The following is an 18,355-nucleotide window of genomic DNA, read 5'->3' as shown; positions in this document are numbered from 1 at the left end:
TTCTTGAACAATTGTGGGGAGATATTATTATAATATGTGGTGTCTGTATATGAGAGTGCATAATGTAGTGTTGTGCTACTAAGTTTAGGGATATTGCTAGAGTGATGACTTGTGGTGTTATAAAGAATTATGAGAAGACAGACTAGACTTAGTTGTGTGATAGTCATGGTTATAAAGTTTAAGTTGGTTCTAGGTGGAGGTCTGGATAGGAATTATAGGGTTGCTCTATATGTGGAAGGGTAAGTGGTGTGGGTGATGTAAATAATGCCTAGTGGGAATGACATTGGTTGGGAGTATTTTGTGGTGGAGCAAGTTGGTGTGGTGTAATGTGATCTGACTTGAGGAGCTGTCATTGATGGAGGTGATGTGAGGGTGAGCTGTGGGTGTGGCTATGATTACTATAAATGTAGAAGTAGTGGGGGTGGGAGGGAATAGGTGGCATGGCAGGGGAGTGGACAGAGCCCGAGCATTAGCAAGGGTGAACGGAGCGGGCCAGAGCCCACCAAGACAAGAGTAAAAACTAAGTGTTACTTTACAAATCTGAACACTGTAAACAAATTCCTAAGGTTTAATGGCTTACCAGCAAGGTCTAATGACTTATCAGCAAGCAGAATGCAATTGCTGAAGAGCACTTGTGTCCTAGTGGGAGACTAGAAATTTAAAGATGGCTCCATGCTCAGCAGGATTCTAATATAGACTTAGTATTGGGGGAGGGAGATAGCACAAGGGGTGTAAACCAGGTGGAATGCAAAGAAACCAGAGATGCAATCAGTGGAAATCTATCAGTGAAGGCCTCAGAGGGGGTAAGTAATAATTCAAACTACCTGTAAAGTGAAGGAGAGAAGAGACAGCAAAGTTTATTAAGGTTGGGAGTGCGTCTACACATTGACTTGCTTATTAGTAGCCATTTAGTGCACAGATTAGAGTAGGGAGATACATTAGCAATGAAAGGGGAATGCAAATAAACAGGTTGGCCTCCAAGTGATACAAATTAAGGCAGAAAGCACCGAGAGGGCTACTTGATGGTTAATTTAGTCACAGGGATCTGAATTAAATGTATACTGTCTATTGGACAGTTAAGATTACTGCACTAGCTTGGGGGGGGGAGACGGGCCACAAGGCTACAACAGTCAGTTTTATTAGCATGATAAGAACTACTAAGAAATACTGCTAATGTAATAGCTTCACTCTCATAAAACATACAAGTAGAATGCCTGGGTGGACTGACCCTGCTCTTGAGGCTCAAAATGTATATCTTTGTTTAGTTTGCAGTACTGATTCCTTCTTATACTGTATAGGTGGAGTGGTAGCCACAGACTGCAGATTTGCTTGAGTGTGCTCTGAAGAGAGAGAGAGAAAAAAAAGAGAGGATGAAGCTAGAAGGAGACAAAGACAGGTCAAAGGAAGTAATGAGGAGATAGGAGGGTGTAAAAGATACAAATCTGAGGATAGTGTGGATAAAGCAGGAGAATAGATGCTACTGCTACAGTTTGAGAGTGCTTCAACAGTTACCACATCACAGTGTCATAACTAAGTTTGGAAACAGGTTAATAAATCATGCACGATACATTTATCAGCCAATTATCCTGTGCATACAAGAAAAAGGAAAATGAACACTTAACAGCACAGCTGAATCAGCTTTTTAATATTTATTTATTTATTTATTTAGATTATTTAATAATATTTAATATTGTTCATGTGACCATTTCACATGTGATTTTTTTTGGCAATACCATTGGCTCAATTTTATCTATTATGTAACACGTACTGGTATAAAAATGTTCCTTAAATTAGTGTGCTTTATTCTGATGAAATCTTCTATGTGAAAGACTAAAGCGCTTAATCTTGGTGTGTTTTTACTGCAATAAACAGAGTTCGTATTCAGGCTTGTTTGGTGCGTTTTCTATTTGGTTCCTGGTCTTCTGTTATTTGCACTGCACCAGATATTTAATCTTACACACCTATCAATCAACTACCTAGTTAAGCATTTGCAGTGGTCTAGACACCTGTCAACCTTGCCCATACATCAATATATTCTGGTACACCCATATATATTCACCTTCACCATCACCAAACTATGGTACTCACTTCCACCTTCTATAAGAAACACAGGCAGCACTGCCACCTTCAAACAAATACTGAAAAACCATCTCAACTCTTCCTGGCTATATTCCTGCTCTATAACCTAACCTCCTCCTTCTCCTTATATGATAACTAAACTCCTGTGCTTTTTGCTACTGCTGACTGATGATATTTTCTCCATAATTATTATTTTTATCACTTGTTGATACTGGTACAATATTGCTGAGTAATATATCTCTGTTTATACCTCTTTGATCGAATTCATCTGGCAACCAACAAAATTCGTGCTTTTATGTATATATTCTGTATATAACTGTAATCAGTATGTGTAACATTGTATCTACTTTTGTACCAATTAATGTTTAATATTTTCTGTATCTATGTTCTTGTCGGAGCTTTTCTCCCTGGGTCTCCACTGAAAATGGGCTCTTTTAGGCCCAGTCGACTTTCCCGGTAAGAAAATGCATTTCACTGAAAACCCATTTGGTCGAATTTCATTTGGTCGAAAATGGAATATAGCCCCTGCCCACTGCAGTGCAACCCTGGAGTGAGAATATAAAGTTAGGGGGGTGTGGGGGGCACAGCTCCCAACATTGGGGTGTGTGGGGGGGTGTATCCCCCTACATAACTGCAGTGTATTCATTATTATATACTTGTGTATCCATCAAATATCCATTGAAATATATAACATCAGTAAAAACTAGTTGCAAAATGTGGGGGACTACTCAACCCACACACCCCAATGTGGGGGGCTGTGCCCCCCCTAACTTTATATTCTCACTCCAGGGTCACACTCCAGTAGGGCAGGGGCTATATTCCATTTTCAACCAAATGGAATTCGACCAAATGAGCTTTCAATCACATGAGTTTTAAGTGAAGTGGGCTGCCTGAAATAATTTTCGGCCAAATGTAATTCGACCAAAAGCAGTAGACCTATATCTATCTATCTATCTATATATATATATATATATATATATATATATATATATATATATATATATATATATATATATATATATATATATATCTTACAGTTTGATAGAGTTATAGCAGTTAGAATAGACATTATTTCTATTAATTTACTTATTTTATGTTTATGTACATGTATGTTACTGTAGACATAGCCATAGGTTTAGATATGTGTGAATGTAAAGTGCATTTTTAAATGCACATTTTTTGAGCATTATAACATACATGGAAGTATATGGAGGTTGTAGCTGTGTTTGCATCTTTTATTTTTATGTATGAGTGTGCTTGTAGTTTGTATTCTATTCTCTCTGTGTTGCAGTTGTGTATGATTGTATTTTGTGGAGGTTTATTATTTATCATTTATTTTATTTAATGTACATGTTTTGTGGTTTTGTTTATGGGAGCTGTGTATGCTGTACTTTTTGCTGGTTTTATGTTGTTTTGGGGCATTTTACGTTGTACTGTACTCTATGGTTGGGTGTATATTTTATTCAGGTAAGTGTGCAATGTTCTTTGTGCTACTATATGTGTTGTGGGTGGACTTCTTGTACAGATAATGACTTTTGTGGGGATTCTTTTATTTTTATTTGTTCTAGAAGAACACGCTTTACTTATATTATTGACTGACAGTGCAATATATGCAGTTATCACATTGTATTAGGTATGCCAGATTCTTTAGGCCCCCTGTTATTCATTTCATAGTTTAGTTTAACATAGTTCTAATATTTTCTTGCTGACTTGTTATGTTCTTGAAAATAGATATGGCGTATTGTTTATTCATTACTTTTCTATGCATTATTTATTTAGTTTTGAATGTTGAAATGCTTTGCCTAATGTCTTTTGACAGAATACTTGCTTGTTTTCTTTTTTGCTTTTCTTTCTTTCACAAGTTTCTTGAAGATTAGCATAGTTTGTTTGCTTTTATCTGTTTTGATGGGTTTCTTGTTACAACTTACTTTTCAGTTTTCTTACTTATAGATGTTTTTTTTAACTGTAGTTCTTTCCATTTCTTTGGGTCTTTCAGTCACTTTGGGAATTTTGTGTTTTTTTAATTTGTTGCATTTTTAATTTTTTTTCTCAGCTCCTTGTTGTTTGTGTTTCTTTTTTTTTTCATTTCTTCAATCATTGCATTTCTGTTTTTGATATTCATTTTTAATATGCTGCTTGGACAAGTTTCCCATAACTACACGATTCCAGTTGTGAGTTGTGGACTATGAGTATTACATGCTGAATGTTGCAGTTTGCAATGTTTCCACTCATTTATACTTATATTTACAAATTTTGAAAGTGCTGTACTGTGGAATTGGGATGTACTCTAACATGTGACAAAGTTTAGTAATTGCTAATTATGTATTCATGACTTGGTATGTATTCAAAGCTTAGTGCTTTTTCATGGCTTAATGTGTAGTCATGACATTGCACTTTCAGTGTAATTATTCTAAGGATAACAATTGTGGTTCTCTGAATTCAACAGAAGACCATTGTTTTCTTTCAAGTATTTATCAGTTCTTTTTATACTGTTTTTGTTTTAGTATTATTCAGCTATTTTACAATTTTGAAATATGTATATATTTCCTGTTTTGTCATTTCTTTTCATCAAACATGGTGTCATAGTTTGCCATATATTGCAGACTTTTTATGCATGTAGGCAATGTTTACTGATTTTTTGTGGGGTGTTATGTATAGTCTCCTGTTGTAGTTATTGTGTTATTATGTAGGTGCTGGTTTGTTTTTGTGGTGGTATTCTTGGTTGTAAATATGTGTGTGTTGAAATAATTTGTATATTTTAATTAGTGTTCTAGATTTAATGGTGTTAGCTGTTTGACATTTATGTTTTGTGGGGGGTATTCATAAATGCTTAGTGCTTATTTGAAGTGTGAAAACATGTATTGAAGACAAAGATCTAGGAACTTTAGTCACATTCCACGAAAGTAGATAAAATAAAAGAGCACCAGCTCATAGTAATTAGCACTTCACATAAGCATTAAGCATTTGTAAATAACTTATTGTTTAGAAGGGGCTGCTTTTTTCTGTCTTAATCTTATATGTTTTATGCTTTTGTAAGTCTAGTAAATGTGCTACTCTTTCCCACTGAAGTGAATTGGACACACAACATCTGCACTAATATTTTGGGTGCAAGGGGTTGTTTGATTGATTTTGGTGTTGTGTGATTATGCTTTTTTAATTCTTAATTTTTTGTTTTGTTTTTGTTTTTACTTTGTATATTGCATTTTGCTATTGTAGACAGTAAGCCTTGTTTTTCATTAAAGTCTATGGGGAGTTCTCCTATTATAGTCTATGAGAATGTTTATCTGTCTCTGTTTATTTCCTTTTTATGATGATGTAATCAACATGTACATATTTTTACTTCCTACTAAATACACACACACATATATATATATATATATATATATATATATATATATATATATATATATATATTTATATTTATCCCACTCCCCTTTGGCAGTCCAGTGTAAGGTAGACAGATAAAAAGAAAGACAAATAAATATATACATATAAATAAATCAATCAATAAATACATGTACATGGGGACCCTAGTCAACCAGCAATTTAAATTAAGTTTTCAGGGTCATACAGTATATGACTGTACTCTTACAGAACACAAGAGCTAGTCACTAACTTTGCAATCAAATTTCTAAGCTGTCATGCCTTTCTATTTTTGTCTTAATTGTGGATTCACAAAAATGCTTCCTTCAATGTTCTTTTATCTCTCCAGTTCAGTTTTTGGTTTATAATCCTCTACCATATACTTGTGAATATTCTTCTCAATGTCTGTCTTTATGTTTATCTTTATGAACCACAGTGGTACACAAATGTACATGGCATCTTATGCATGTAATTGTTCTCCCTGCTTCACTTCACATAGGCTCATAGGTGTGTACTAGGCTAATGGCCCTGGAGCCTTTACAAGCCTAGTCCATAGGATTACCCTGATATCGTGCCACACAATCTTAGTTCCCAGTGCCTCTGTCGAGTAGAGCCACTGGAGTGATCCCCGAGGTGAATTTTCTATTTCCCATCCACTCATCAAGATTTCTCTTGAAGAGGGCCAGTGAGGTGCTCTGTTTGACATGTAAGACATGAAGCGCAAATTCACGTGCTTACACTTTTGCCTTAAGAAGGCATGATTATCAACACTCCTGCACAATTCCACAGTCAGTGTGAATGAAATCCACTGACTACATTTTTATACTGAGGTAGTGCTTCTCTCTGTGGACTACTACTACACACTAGTGCCCAGCAGTATAAATGCTGCCGAATGTGTTACATATTGATAAAGATCACTCCAAAACACATGCACACACATGCACTCTTTGTAATAGAGTTTGTTTCCTGCTTCATTGTCTCACTGCACATATAGCCAGTCAACAACTCTTTTGCGCAGTTCAACAAATTGTTACTAAATAAATACATATTTTGCATGTTCATATTTTGTTGATTGAGAAAAATGTTTTATTCTGTCATGCTAAATATCCCATTGTTTTGGTTCGATTTCCTCAATTTTCATTCGCCAAACTGTATGACTTTGAGTAAATTATTTAAGCAGACAGGGATGCCAGGTCACCCCTAAAAATAGACACTTATGGCCTGTGGACTTACTCAGTAAGCAAACATTTTATCTCTGTTATCACAGTACTTAAAAAGGTGTGTTAAGCACTAGTATTATGTACATTTTATTTTCCTCATTATGAATGTCTTCAACTGTATCTGTCTTTCCTGCTGTCTACAGTTCAAGATTATATCTTCGTTTTACATTATTCCTCAATTATTACTACTTAACCCAAGCTGGAATGTCATCAAGCATAACTATAAGACATTTGTATGGAGTTTTATTTTAGAACACATATGAAGTGAATTAAAATGTTTTAGCATACTTGTAATAAATAAATGCAAGAAAATGCGATGTAAGGCGAAACAATGAAGCCACGGAGGGAGATTCAAACCAAGAAGTTTATTCTGTTGATACTTGTAATAAGAATGCATTATGCATATGCAACAAAACAAGATGAATAAGGCAGTAACTCCTATGTGTTTGAAATGGCACAAGCATAATGTGAAATACACATCGGCTAATAAAAATCAAAATCAGTGTTTAATTATAAATCTTTAGTTACCTGAACTTTTTTATTTACATTCAGTTCTTCTAAATGAGGTCAGATCATCGATCCAAATTCTAGTTTCTTTTCATTATACATTTAACATTAACCTGCTTATCATAGCTTGCCTTAGGCATAGGCCAACTAGATGGCTGCCTAGGTCTCTGCTCTAGCAGGGGTGCATTTAGAGTAATCTGGCTGGTGTAGGGAGACCAGGATTGGGGTACCGGGTGGTGTGGGGGCAGTGCTGTGGAGCCCTTTTGCCTAGGGCACCAGTTGACCAAAGGCTGTTCCTGCTGTTTATTTTACTTCTTTATAGTGTGCTCAGTTTTCAGTTAACAGTGTTGAAGTGATTATAATGTCGATTCCAAGGTCCTAACATCAACACCTTTCAATGTAGCTTCCAAATCCTAAATGATTATGAAGTAAATTGTCACACTAGTATCACTAAATAACTTGAATATGCTCTTCCTTACCTTTTTTATCTTTCAGCCACTGCTTTAAAGGATATACCGAACTGTTGCAGGTCCAGGGGTTACCACTTAACTGAACACTTTGGATGTTTTCAAGTTGTTGGAGAAGTTTCTTGTCCATCATTTTTATGTTGTTGAAACTCAAATCCAGAAACTTTAGCACCCTAAGGCTGCTGAAGTGAGCTGGTTGAAGATATTGAAGTTTGTTGTTTCTAAGAATAAGAGCTTTCAGCTGAACCACATTTTTGAAGACTTCAGTATCAAGGAAGGTAAGACTGCATCCAGTTATATCCAGTGTCTGGAGTTTCAACAGCCCTGCAAAGGTCTTACTGTTTAGGACATTGTTATAGTTATTGGAAAGATTCAGAAAGATTAGAGATGAAAAGTCATGTAGAGAATTTCTGACTTCAGACAAATTCAGTGAGTTTGAAGACAGATCCAGTCTACTTATACTTCTTGGAATGGAGTCTGGAAGGTAGGACAGATTTCTTTTGCTGCAGTTCAGCATTCCCTGTTAAACAGATAAACCACATTAGAACTAAGAAAAAAAGTGAACATATTTACTTTTACCCTCCTTTTGTTCAGATAACCTTGTTCTTTTGCTGAAATTCGACATGGCTTTTTATGAATACAGTACCTGTCAATCGCAAAATAAATTCACTATGGCATTCTGCTTAATCATTCACTAATTATCTATCTAATTACCTATCTTCTGTAAACTGATGTTGTTATTTTATTCATTGTGGAGCTTTTCTCCTCAAGCCTCCACTGAAAATGGATTTATAACCAAGTGGACTTTCCCGGTCAACAAATGTCAATAAATAAATAAATGTATAATAAATGATAATGTTTTCAACATGGGGTTGAATTGCTTGGATAGTGTGAAATTATTCTGCAGAAAATGAGGCCTACATTTCCATCAGAGTGAATATGATTATTATTATTATTATTATTATTATTAATAACAATGACGATAATAAATGAGAGAAATATAACTGTTTATACTAGTGGTTTTAGTATTGAGAAACTTGACAGGGTACTATGCAACCAACAGATATACGATTTTAATTAAAGAAGTATTACCTCCCAGGCAGGCCTCCCAAGGACTATGTGCCATAGGTATTTCTCCCTTTAAATACGTTTTAATTCCATCAATAATAAACCCTGGTTAAACACTAATTAAATCCATTCTGGTGCTCTATTTTTTTTCTTGATTCCTTGCAAGTACAACTTTAATTACTAACCTGCTCGTAGCATAGAAATACAGGCCTTCTGAACTAAAATCCAATTACAGCACACAAAAATTAATTCAAAATTACCCCAACTTTGCCAGAGATGGCCTGCATCTGTCACCCTTGGGCTTTTGGATACTGGCCAAGGCTCTTGCCACCCCTATAGTGCCTTTTTTTAGGTGGTGTTCCAAAGACCAACTTACCACCATAATAGCTACAAACAAATGCAATTTGAGGGTCATGCTGCTCAACGCTAGAAGTTTAAATCTCAAAATGCACTCGCTCGAAGTACTCCTTAAAATGGAGAACATCGGCATTTGTGCTGTAACAGAGACCTGGTTCAAGGCAGCAGAAAGCACCCTTGCACTACCAGGCAACAACACATTCCATACCTTTCGGCCCCAGAACTTGGACCAAAGCTCCAAAGGCAATGGTGTTTCCATATTCATAAAGGATGCGCACACCTCCAGACTGGTAGCCCAACATAACACATTTGAGATCCTTCAGGTGCAGATGGCATTGGGTAAGACAACAATTCAGGTCTTAGCCTATTATAGGTCCCCAACCATGTCCCAAAATTCACACTCCAGATTCCTAAGCACCCTGGAGAATATTAGGGTCCAACCTAACACTCTCATACTGGGTGACTTCAACTACCCCTCCATTAACTGGGAAAACTACTCATGTACCAATACACTTGCCCAACGCTTTCTGGAATTCATTAATTCCAATGCCCTGGACCAGCTCATTCTTACTCCCACTAGAGATAGAAACATCCTTTACCTGGTCATTACTAACATGGGCGACCGTTGCTCTACACCAGTAGTCAACTCCTCCCTGGTTAGATTATGGAGAATAGTTGCATGACCACCAAATCATACACCAATGCACTGTACGAACACGTACACAAATGCATGGATCTCACCATACCCAATAGAAAGTACAGTTTTGTACCTACCATAAATGTAGATGTTCGAGTGTTCACCCTGCTGCAGTCATCACACTTGGGTTATCCTGTCATCAGGCGGTCCCGCAGTCGGCCGGAATTCCAAAGTCTTGGTCCGGCGTCGGTTGCTGATGCTTCTTCCCTGACGTCAGTGCGCCAGGGGTATAAATAATGCATCCAACGCCATTTTCTTCAGTTTTTCTTGCCCCAGATGTCAGGTGCCCCCAAAAAGGTGGTCAGTAATTAGTACCAAATTAAGTTATTTCTGCACAAACACAAAATCCCTCCAGCTATAAGCAAATACATCAGGAAGGTAATGTAGAGATTTTTGCCAGTTAGATCAGAGGGGATGGAGGGAGGGTAACCTGGACTGCAGCAGGGTGAACACTCGAACATCTACATTTATGGTAGGTACAAAACTGTACTATGTTCATCGTGTTACCCTGCTGCAGTCATCACACTTGGGTTGAATCCCAAAGCTAAGGATGGGTGGAGGAGTTACAGAGGGTTAGAGGAGGCTAGAAAGCCCTGCAGAACTGCAGTGGCGAAGCCAGCTCTAGTCTTAGAGTAAAGTGGTAAGTGATAGTGTTTGGTAAAGGTGTGTACTGAACTCCAAGTTGCAGCTTCCAAAATCTCCTTGGTAGGAACCCCCCTGAGGAAGGCTGTAGATGTAGCTGTTGCCCTGGTAGAGTGGGGCCTAATGGTAGCAGGAACTGGTTTTTCATGATGGGTATAGCAAAAACAAATGCAATGTCCTATCCATTTGGAAATGATTTGTTTTGATATGGCCTTCCCTTGTGAAGCTGTAGCATAGGATACAAAGAGCTGGTCAGATTTTCTGAAAGCTTTAGTTTTATCCAAGTAGTAACGAAGTTGCCTGTGAATGTCCAAGGAATGCAGGATTCTTTCTCCTTTGTTCTGTGGATTTGGGAAGAAGGTGGGTAAGTGGATGGTTTGATTTAAAGCCACACTGGAAACCACCTTAGGCATGAAGGAAGGATTAGTTCATAGAGAAACTCTGTCTTGATGGAAAATGAGGAAAGGTTCCACTGCCATTAGTGCCTGCAGCTCTGAGACTCTTCTAGCTGAAGTTATTGCTAGTAGCAGGGCAGTCTTCCATGATAGAAACTGTAGATCTGCAGAGAAAGCTGGTTCAAAGGGAGGTAGCGTAAGTTTTTCCAGAACAAAATTGAGGTCCCATGTTGGTGTAGGTGCTCTCCTGGGGGGCCTAATGTTTTTTGCCCCGCTGAGGAACTGCCTTAGAAGTGGATGTGAAAATAAGGGTGGACCCGTGTTGTAGTGGGCCGAAATAGCTGATGCATTGATTTTAATGGAAGACAAAGAAAGTCCTTTGTGCAACATCTCAGTTAGGTACTGTAGAATCTGAAGCATGTGAGGCTGAAGTGTATTTTATCCTTTAGCTTGGTTCCAGGCGCAAAACCTTTTCCATTTATCCGAATAGGCCTTCCTGGTGCTGGGCCTCCTAGCTTCCAGAATAACATCCATAACTGCTTGGGAAAGAGGAGCTGGCTAGATGCTTAGGTGATTTGCCATGCAGCCAGATTTAAGGTTTTGAGCTGGCTGTGAAGAATCTGATTGTTTTGCTGTGTGAGCAAATGTGCAATTTGTGGTAAAATCCAAGGTGGGCCCTGGGCCATATTCCTCAATAGTGGGTACCAGTGCTGGTGTGCCCAGTCTGGGGCTATGAGGATCAGTCGTGGTCTCTCCTTTCTGACTTTCAGAAGCACCTTTGTGAGGAGAGGCAATGGAGGGAAGGCATATACTGTCAGGTTTTTCCAACTGAATGAGAGTGCGTCCACTTTCCAAGCTTGATGGTGAAGTGTCCTTGTACAAAATTTTGTTAGTTGATAGTTTAGAGGACTGGCAAACAGGTCTATGTCTGGAAGGCCCCATTTTTGAGTTATCATTGCAAATACTTGTGGATCCAGTTTCCACTCGTGGGGGTCCATGATGTTTCTGCTGAGGTCGTCTGCCAGTGTGTTCTTTTTTCCTGGTAGGAATTGAGCTTGTAACTGAACTTGGTAAGCCAGAGCTGTGTTCCACAAGGTCATTGCTTGCCTGCATAGAGGGTAGGAGTGTGTACCCCCTTGTTTGTTTATGTACCACATTACTGTGGTGTTGTCCGTCCTTATTGTAAATTGTCCTGGATGCAATAGATTCTTGAAGGCTGTCAGAGCATTCTGTACAGCTAGCATATCTTTTTGATTGATGTGCAAATTCCTTTGATCTGCAGTCCATATGCCTTGAACACACTGTCCTGCCATGTGTGCCCCCCAGGCATAGTCCGATGCATCTGTTGTCATAGTTTGCCTGGCTGGGGGCAAGGTGAAAGGCTGACCCTTGTTGAGTTGACAAGCCTGTGACCACCACAGAAACTCCTGTTGTAGGCAGGGAATGAGAGATATCATTGTGTCCAAGCTGTGGCTGTGTTGAGACCATACGCTTTTTAGGTACCACTGTAATTTTCTCATATGCAGCTTTGCAAATGGTATTAGTAGTATGCAAGATGCCATGAAGCCCAAGGCCTGCATAATTTTTCTTGCAGGTAGTTGGGTCTTTGTTGCCATTGTTTTGAAATATATAGTCAGTTGCAGTTGTTTGTCTGGCATCAGATAACCTTCTGGGCCGTTGTATTCAAGCTGGCACCCAGGAATGTCATGGCTTGTGAGGGTACTAATTTTGATTTCTTTTCGTTTACTGTATACCCCAGGCAACTTAGAAGATGTTTTACAAAAGCCAGATGTTGTAAGAGTTTGTCCTTGCTTTCTGCTTGGATGAGGCAGTCATCTAGGTATGGGTATATTTGAATTCCTCTTTGTCTGCAGTATGCAATTACTGGTGCCAGGCATTTTGTGAAGACCCTGGGCGCAGTAGATAAACCAAAGGGCAGTGCAGAGAATTGGTAATGGGTTGAACCAGCAATAAAATGGAGGTATCTTCTGCAACTTTGTCTGATAGGGACATGCAGGTATGCCTCCTTGAGGTCCAATGTTACTAGCCATGCTTTCTTGCCCAACATGGGAAGAAGCTGCTGTAGTGTTAGCATCTTGAATTTGGGTACTTGTAAGAAGGTGTTTAGAATTGAAAGGTCCAGAATTGGTCTCCAGGCATTGTCCTTTCTGGGAACTAGAAAGAGTCTTGAGTAAAATCTTTGTCCTTGCTCTGGAGTAGGTACCAGTTGAATGGCTCTCATGTCCATGAGAGCTGTAATTTGTTTTTGTGCCTCTGCCCATTGATTTTGTGGCAGGTTTGGCATTCCTCTTTTCATTGGCAAGGTGTGAAAATGGAATCTGTATCCTCATGAAATTATGTCTAGGACCCATTTGTCCTTTGTGACAATGTGCCAGTTGTCTGAAAAAGGTGCGAGTTTTCCTCCCAAGGGGGCTAACAATAGAGTGTTGCTTGGCCAGATGAGGTGCAAGTCATTGAGTTTGCCTCCTGGTAGTTTGGGACCTGTCTTCTCCTCCCTTCTGTGTTGTAGTGCCCCATTGTCGAGGTTTGTACTGGGCTTGTGGTTGCCCTCTGCCTATTGGACGTCTGTATTTCCCCCTCTGTGGTCTGTCAGTAGTTGGAAAGGACCAATTTTTTGTTGGCCAATTTCTGCTGAAGCGAGGGGGCTGCACCTGTAGAAAATCTTTGACTGTCTGCATAGATTTTGCCTTATCCTCCATTTTCTTCAAGACTTCTTCTGCTTTAACTCCAAAAAGAACATCCTGCTGTAAGGGAGCATCTAGAAGCTTTGCTTTAACATGATCAGGCAGAGTTTGTTCCTTTAACCAAGCATGCCTACGTATAATAGACCCAGTGACAGCTGCTCTGCAGGAAGCCACCAAAGAATCAAAACCACATTGTAAAGTATGTTTGCCCACCTGTTCAGTTGCATGTAACAGATCCTGCATTTCTTTCAATTCAGACTGTTGAGGGAGTGTGCTCATTTTTTGTTTTAACTGAGACATAAGAAATTGCTGATAATTTAGCATGTGAAATTGGCAATTTAGTGCCCTCATAGCTAGAGTGGCTGAGGTGTAAACCTTTTTCCCCCACCTGTCTAGTGCTCTGGAGTCCCTTTCAGAGGGTACAGGATTTTTTGCCATAGAAGCCTTAGCCCCTTTGGGACCCTGGGAGATAGTCTCTGGATCAGCAACCGGGCTTTTATAAAGGAATTTGTGGGAGTCAGGCACTCTATAGTATCTGTCAGGTTTGGCTGGAGCAGGAGGCAGAAAATCTGGGTTCAAACTGGATTCTAAGTAAACATCATCCACAATGTCTAAAACTGGGGGGATGGCAAGAGGTCTGTGCTGGGGGAGTAAAAGAAACTCTCTGAGCCTTTTCTTTGAGTCAGAGTAGTCCTGACCTTCCCAGTGAAAATGTTCCCTCATAGTGTGTAAAGTTTCCCCAAAGGAGTAGTCTTCAGGAGGAGAAGCTGAGGGAATAGAATCTTCAGCATCAGAATCTTCATAAAGGGAGAAGGAGTAATCTTGGTCCTCAGAGGAACCTGAGGAAATAGACACTTGTTCAGAGGAGGCATAATCTTCCTCTTGTCTAGGTCTTTTGTTGGGTGTGGGCTGGGAACCCCTGATTAAAGAGATCAAATCTTCAGCCATTTTGAGCATCTGTTTCTTAGGCATGGAGCCTTGAACTGGAGACTGAAGTGCAGTCTTTTTAGGTTTAATAGGAGTCTTAGTCTTAGGATACATTTTTATGGTGAGCGTCGTAGGTCTGAAGACGCCTTCAGAAACCAAAGGTGTTTCTGCAGCACCGACATCTTTATCAACAATGTCGTCAGTAGGGCCTAAACAAAATGGCTGCGTCGGCCTAGTACTCTCTGCCAAAAGCTCCGAAGCGGTCTCGGGTTCCAGAACTGCAGTAGTCAGGGGCTGTGTTGGAGCCTCACTGAAGACTGGTGAACCGGAGACCGGACCAGCCGAGGCCTCGAAGTCTGGCCTGGGTCTAGGCTGCCTGTCCTTGTCCTTGCGTTTTTGTGCACGCCGGTAGTCGGTTGCTCCGATGGCATAGTGTAGTTAAATTTTCTACCGAAGTAGTGTCGTGTGAAATCAAAGCGTCTTTTTATAGTACGCTTATTAAACCTAGCACAAAAACGACAACCAGTGACATCGTGGTCTGGGCCTAGGCAAGGTATGCAGTAAGAATGAAAATCCTTATGAGGTATTTGCTTCCCACAAGAAATACAATTGTTAACTTTTTCTGACATCGGTCTGAGGCAAGAAAAGTTTCCTCAATGGGGTACTTATCTTTATTGAAGGCTTCGGATCTGAAATTCGACTTCGAAAATCTCAGGAGTCGGCCAATCGGCACTTGCGAATTGCTTCTGCTTCGGGCACCGCGCGGCAAGAAAGACTGAAGAAAATGGCGTCGGATGCATTATTTATACCCCTGGTGCACTGATGTCAGGGAAGAAGCGACAGCAACCGACGTCGGACCAAGACTTTGAAATTTCGGCCGACTGCGGGACCGCCTGACGACAGGATAACCCAAGTGTGATGACTGCAGCAGGGTAACACAATGAACATCTAAGACGCTCTCCTCAAAAAAAAAGGAAGCCAATCTGGTGGTCCCTTGCCATAAACAAACTCTACAACAGAAGGAGGAAAAGTACAGTTTTGTACATACCATAAATGTAGATGTCCGATAGGAATGCATCTGCAGTCTTCACAAATGGGTTGTCCTGTTGTCAGGCAGCCCTTCGGTCGGCCGGATTCCAAAGTCTGGGTCTGGCTTCGGCTGGTGTCGCACTTCACCCAACGTCATTGCGGCAGTTCTTCGGGTATAAAGGCATCAGCCGACGCCATTTTCCTCAGTGTTTCTTGCCCCAGATGCCAGGTGCCCTCTTGGATGGCTAAATTTGGATAAATGCCAAAGTTTCCAAATAGTAGAGAGCAAACACACAAAATAAGCATGTATGTACATATATACAAACAAATACACCATAATAGATCCCCCCCAAGCTAGCTGAAGGTTGGCAAATACCCAAGGAGTACCTCAGAGGGGAAGGAGGGAGGGTAATCCTGACTGCAGATGCATTCCTATCGGACATCTACATTTATGGTAGGTACAAAACTGTACTATGTCCTTCAAGGATGCATCTGCAGTCTTCACAAATGGGTAGAATACCATAGCTAAACTAGGGAGGAGGAATGAGTAGAGATTATGGTGTAGTTAGGATCCCTTGCAAAACAGCAGTGGCAAAACCAGCTCGGGATCTAGAGTATAAAGGTAAATTATAATGCTTGGCAAATGTATGCACGGAGGTCCAAGTAGCAGCCTCTATAATGTCCTTGGTAGCCACTCCTCGTAAGAAAGCTGTGGTAGTGGCTGTAGCCCTTGTGGAGTGAGGCCTGATGTTCTCTGGAGTTTTCTTTCCATGATAGGAGTAACAAAATCTAATGCAATTTCCTATCCATTTGGAGATTGTCTGTTTTGAAATTGGTTTTCCTTCCTTCCCTGTTGCATATGCTACCAGAAGCTGGTCAGTTTTTCTATTGGTTTTTGTCCTGTCCAGGTAGTAGCGTAATTGTCTATGCACATCCAAGGTATGTAGTAGCCTTTCTCCCCTGTTCTGTGGGTTGGGAAGAATGTAGGAAGGTGGATAGCCTGATTTAAAGAGACTCTGGATACCACCTTAGGCATAAATGTAGGATTTGTTCTCATGGACACTCTATCTTGATGGAAGATCAGGAAGGGTTGCACTGCCATTAATGCCTGTAGTTCAGAGACCCTTCTTGCTGAAGTTATTGCCAGCAGGAATGCAGTCTTCCAGGATAAGTATTGTAATTCTGCTGTTGCTGCTGGTTCGAAAGGGGGAAGTGTCAATTTTTCTAGCACAAAGTTCAAGTCCCATGCTGGTAATGGAGGTTTCCGGGGAGGTTTCACATTTTTAATTCCTCTCAGAAACTGTCTGAGCAGAGGATGCGAGAAGACAGGAGGATCCAAGCTGTATTCTGCTGAAATAGCTGAGGCATGTATCTTGATGGAAGAGTAGGACAGGCCTGTATGGAAGAGCTCTGCCAAGTACTCCAGGATGTTGGCCATGTTCACCTGTGTCACTTCTTGCCCCTTTGCAGTACTCCAAGTGAGATATCTTTTCCATTTTGCTGCATAATTCTTTCTTGTTGAAGGTCTTCAAGCCTCCAGGATTATGTCCTTAACCCTTTGGGATAAATTTGGGTTAATTGTTGTCATGTAATGTTCCAGGCAGTTAGCTGCAGAGTTTTCAGGTTTGGATGCAGGATGTTGAAGTTGTTCTGTGTTAACAGTAATGGGATCAGGGGCAGTGTCCATATTTGTTCCCGGGACATGCTCCTCAGCAATGGATACCAATGTTGTCTTGGCCAGTCTGGAGCTATCAGAATGATCCTCGGATGTTCCTCTTTGATCTTCAGAAGCACCTTGTGCATCAAAGGAAGTGGTGGGAATGCGTATGTTATCAGGTTTTTCCAACTGAAAGATAGGGAGTCCACCTTCCAAGCAAGTGGGTGGTACGTCCTTGTGCAGAATTTCTTTAGCTGGTGATTGAGTGGGGATGCAAACAAGTCTATTTGTGGTAATCCCCATTCTCTTGTGATGGCTTTGAAGATGTCCGGATGCAGCATCCATTCGTGGGCATCTGTGGTAGTTCTGCTTAATATGTCTGCTAGAATGTTTTCCTTCCCTGGTACATAAATTGCTTGTAACTGAATGTTGTAGCTTAGGGCCACATCCCATAGGTCCAGTGCCAGCCGGCATAGAGGATATGAGTGTGTGCCTCCCTGTTTGTTGATGTACCACATAACTGTGGTGTTGTCTGTCCTTATCATCAGCTGACCTTCTTGGAGAAAAGGTTTGAAGGCCTGGATTGCCAATTTTACTGCCATCATTTCCTTTAGATTTATGTGCAGGTGCAGCTGGTCTTGAGTCCATAGGCCTTGAATGCACCTGTCTAGCATGTGTGCCCCCCAACCGAGGTCTGAGGCATCTGTCGTGATGGTTTGTTTTGGTTGGCTTTTGCAGAAGGGCAATCCTGAGTTTGATTGGCAGGCCTGAGCCCACCATAGGAACTCTTTCTTCAGGCAGGGAATCATTGGAATTTTGGTTTCTAGGCTGTGCTTGTGTTGAGACCACAAATTCTTTAGGTACCATTGTAGCTTTCTCATATGCAGCCTGGCATGAGGGACCAGTATTATGCAGGATGCCATGAAGCCTAGAGCTTGCAGCACTTTTCTTGCAGTTAGATGGTTCTGCTTTGTTAATGCCAAGAAGTAGAGAGGAAGCTGCTCTTTTCTGCAGTTAGGGATGCCATTTGATTTGATGTGTCCAGTCCTGCACCCAGAAAGGTTATTCTTTGGGATGGAATCAGCCTTGACTTTTTTATATTGACTGTATATCCCAAGGCTTGCAGCAGGTAAATGACTCTTTGTAGGTCTTCTGTTAGTTTTATTTTGTTGTCCGCTTGTATCAGGCAGTCATCCAGGTAGGGATAGATTTGAATCCCCTGATGTCTGCAATGAGCGATTA

At 40.4% G+C, this 18,355-nt stretch overlaps 1 protein-coding gene across 1 annotated transcript in view; it reads right to left on the bottom strand.

Annotated features, from left to right (window-relative positions):
• The window catches only part of LOC122813175 (leucine-rich repeat-containing protein 19-like), a 615,392-nt gene that overhangs the window by 249,596 nt on the left and 347,441 nt on the right, over window positions 1-18,355 (bottom strand). The window contains exon 4 of the mRNA XM_044085333.1: window positions 7,649-8,156. Within this exon, the coding sequence (XP_043941268.1) occupies window positions 7,649-8,156 (508 nt within the window). The remainder of the gene's footprint in view (window positions 1-7,648; window positions 8,157-18,355) is intronic.

The sequence above is a fragment of the Protopterus annectens genome, chromosome 10.part0, assembly GCF_019279795.1.
Source record: "Protopterus annectens isolate FY-2018-M chromosome 10.part0, PAN1.0, whole genome shotgun sequence".
NCBI classification, from domain to species: domain Eukaryota; kingdom Metazoa; phylum Chordata; order Ceratodontiformes; family Protopteridae; genus Protopterus; species Protopterus annectens.
The sequence above is the reverse complement of the archived record's forward strand: the minus strand, read 5'-3'. Positions and strand labels throughout refer to the sequence as shown.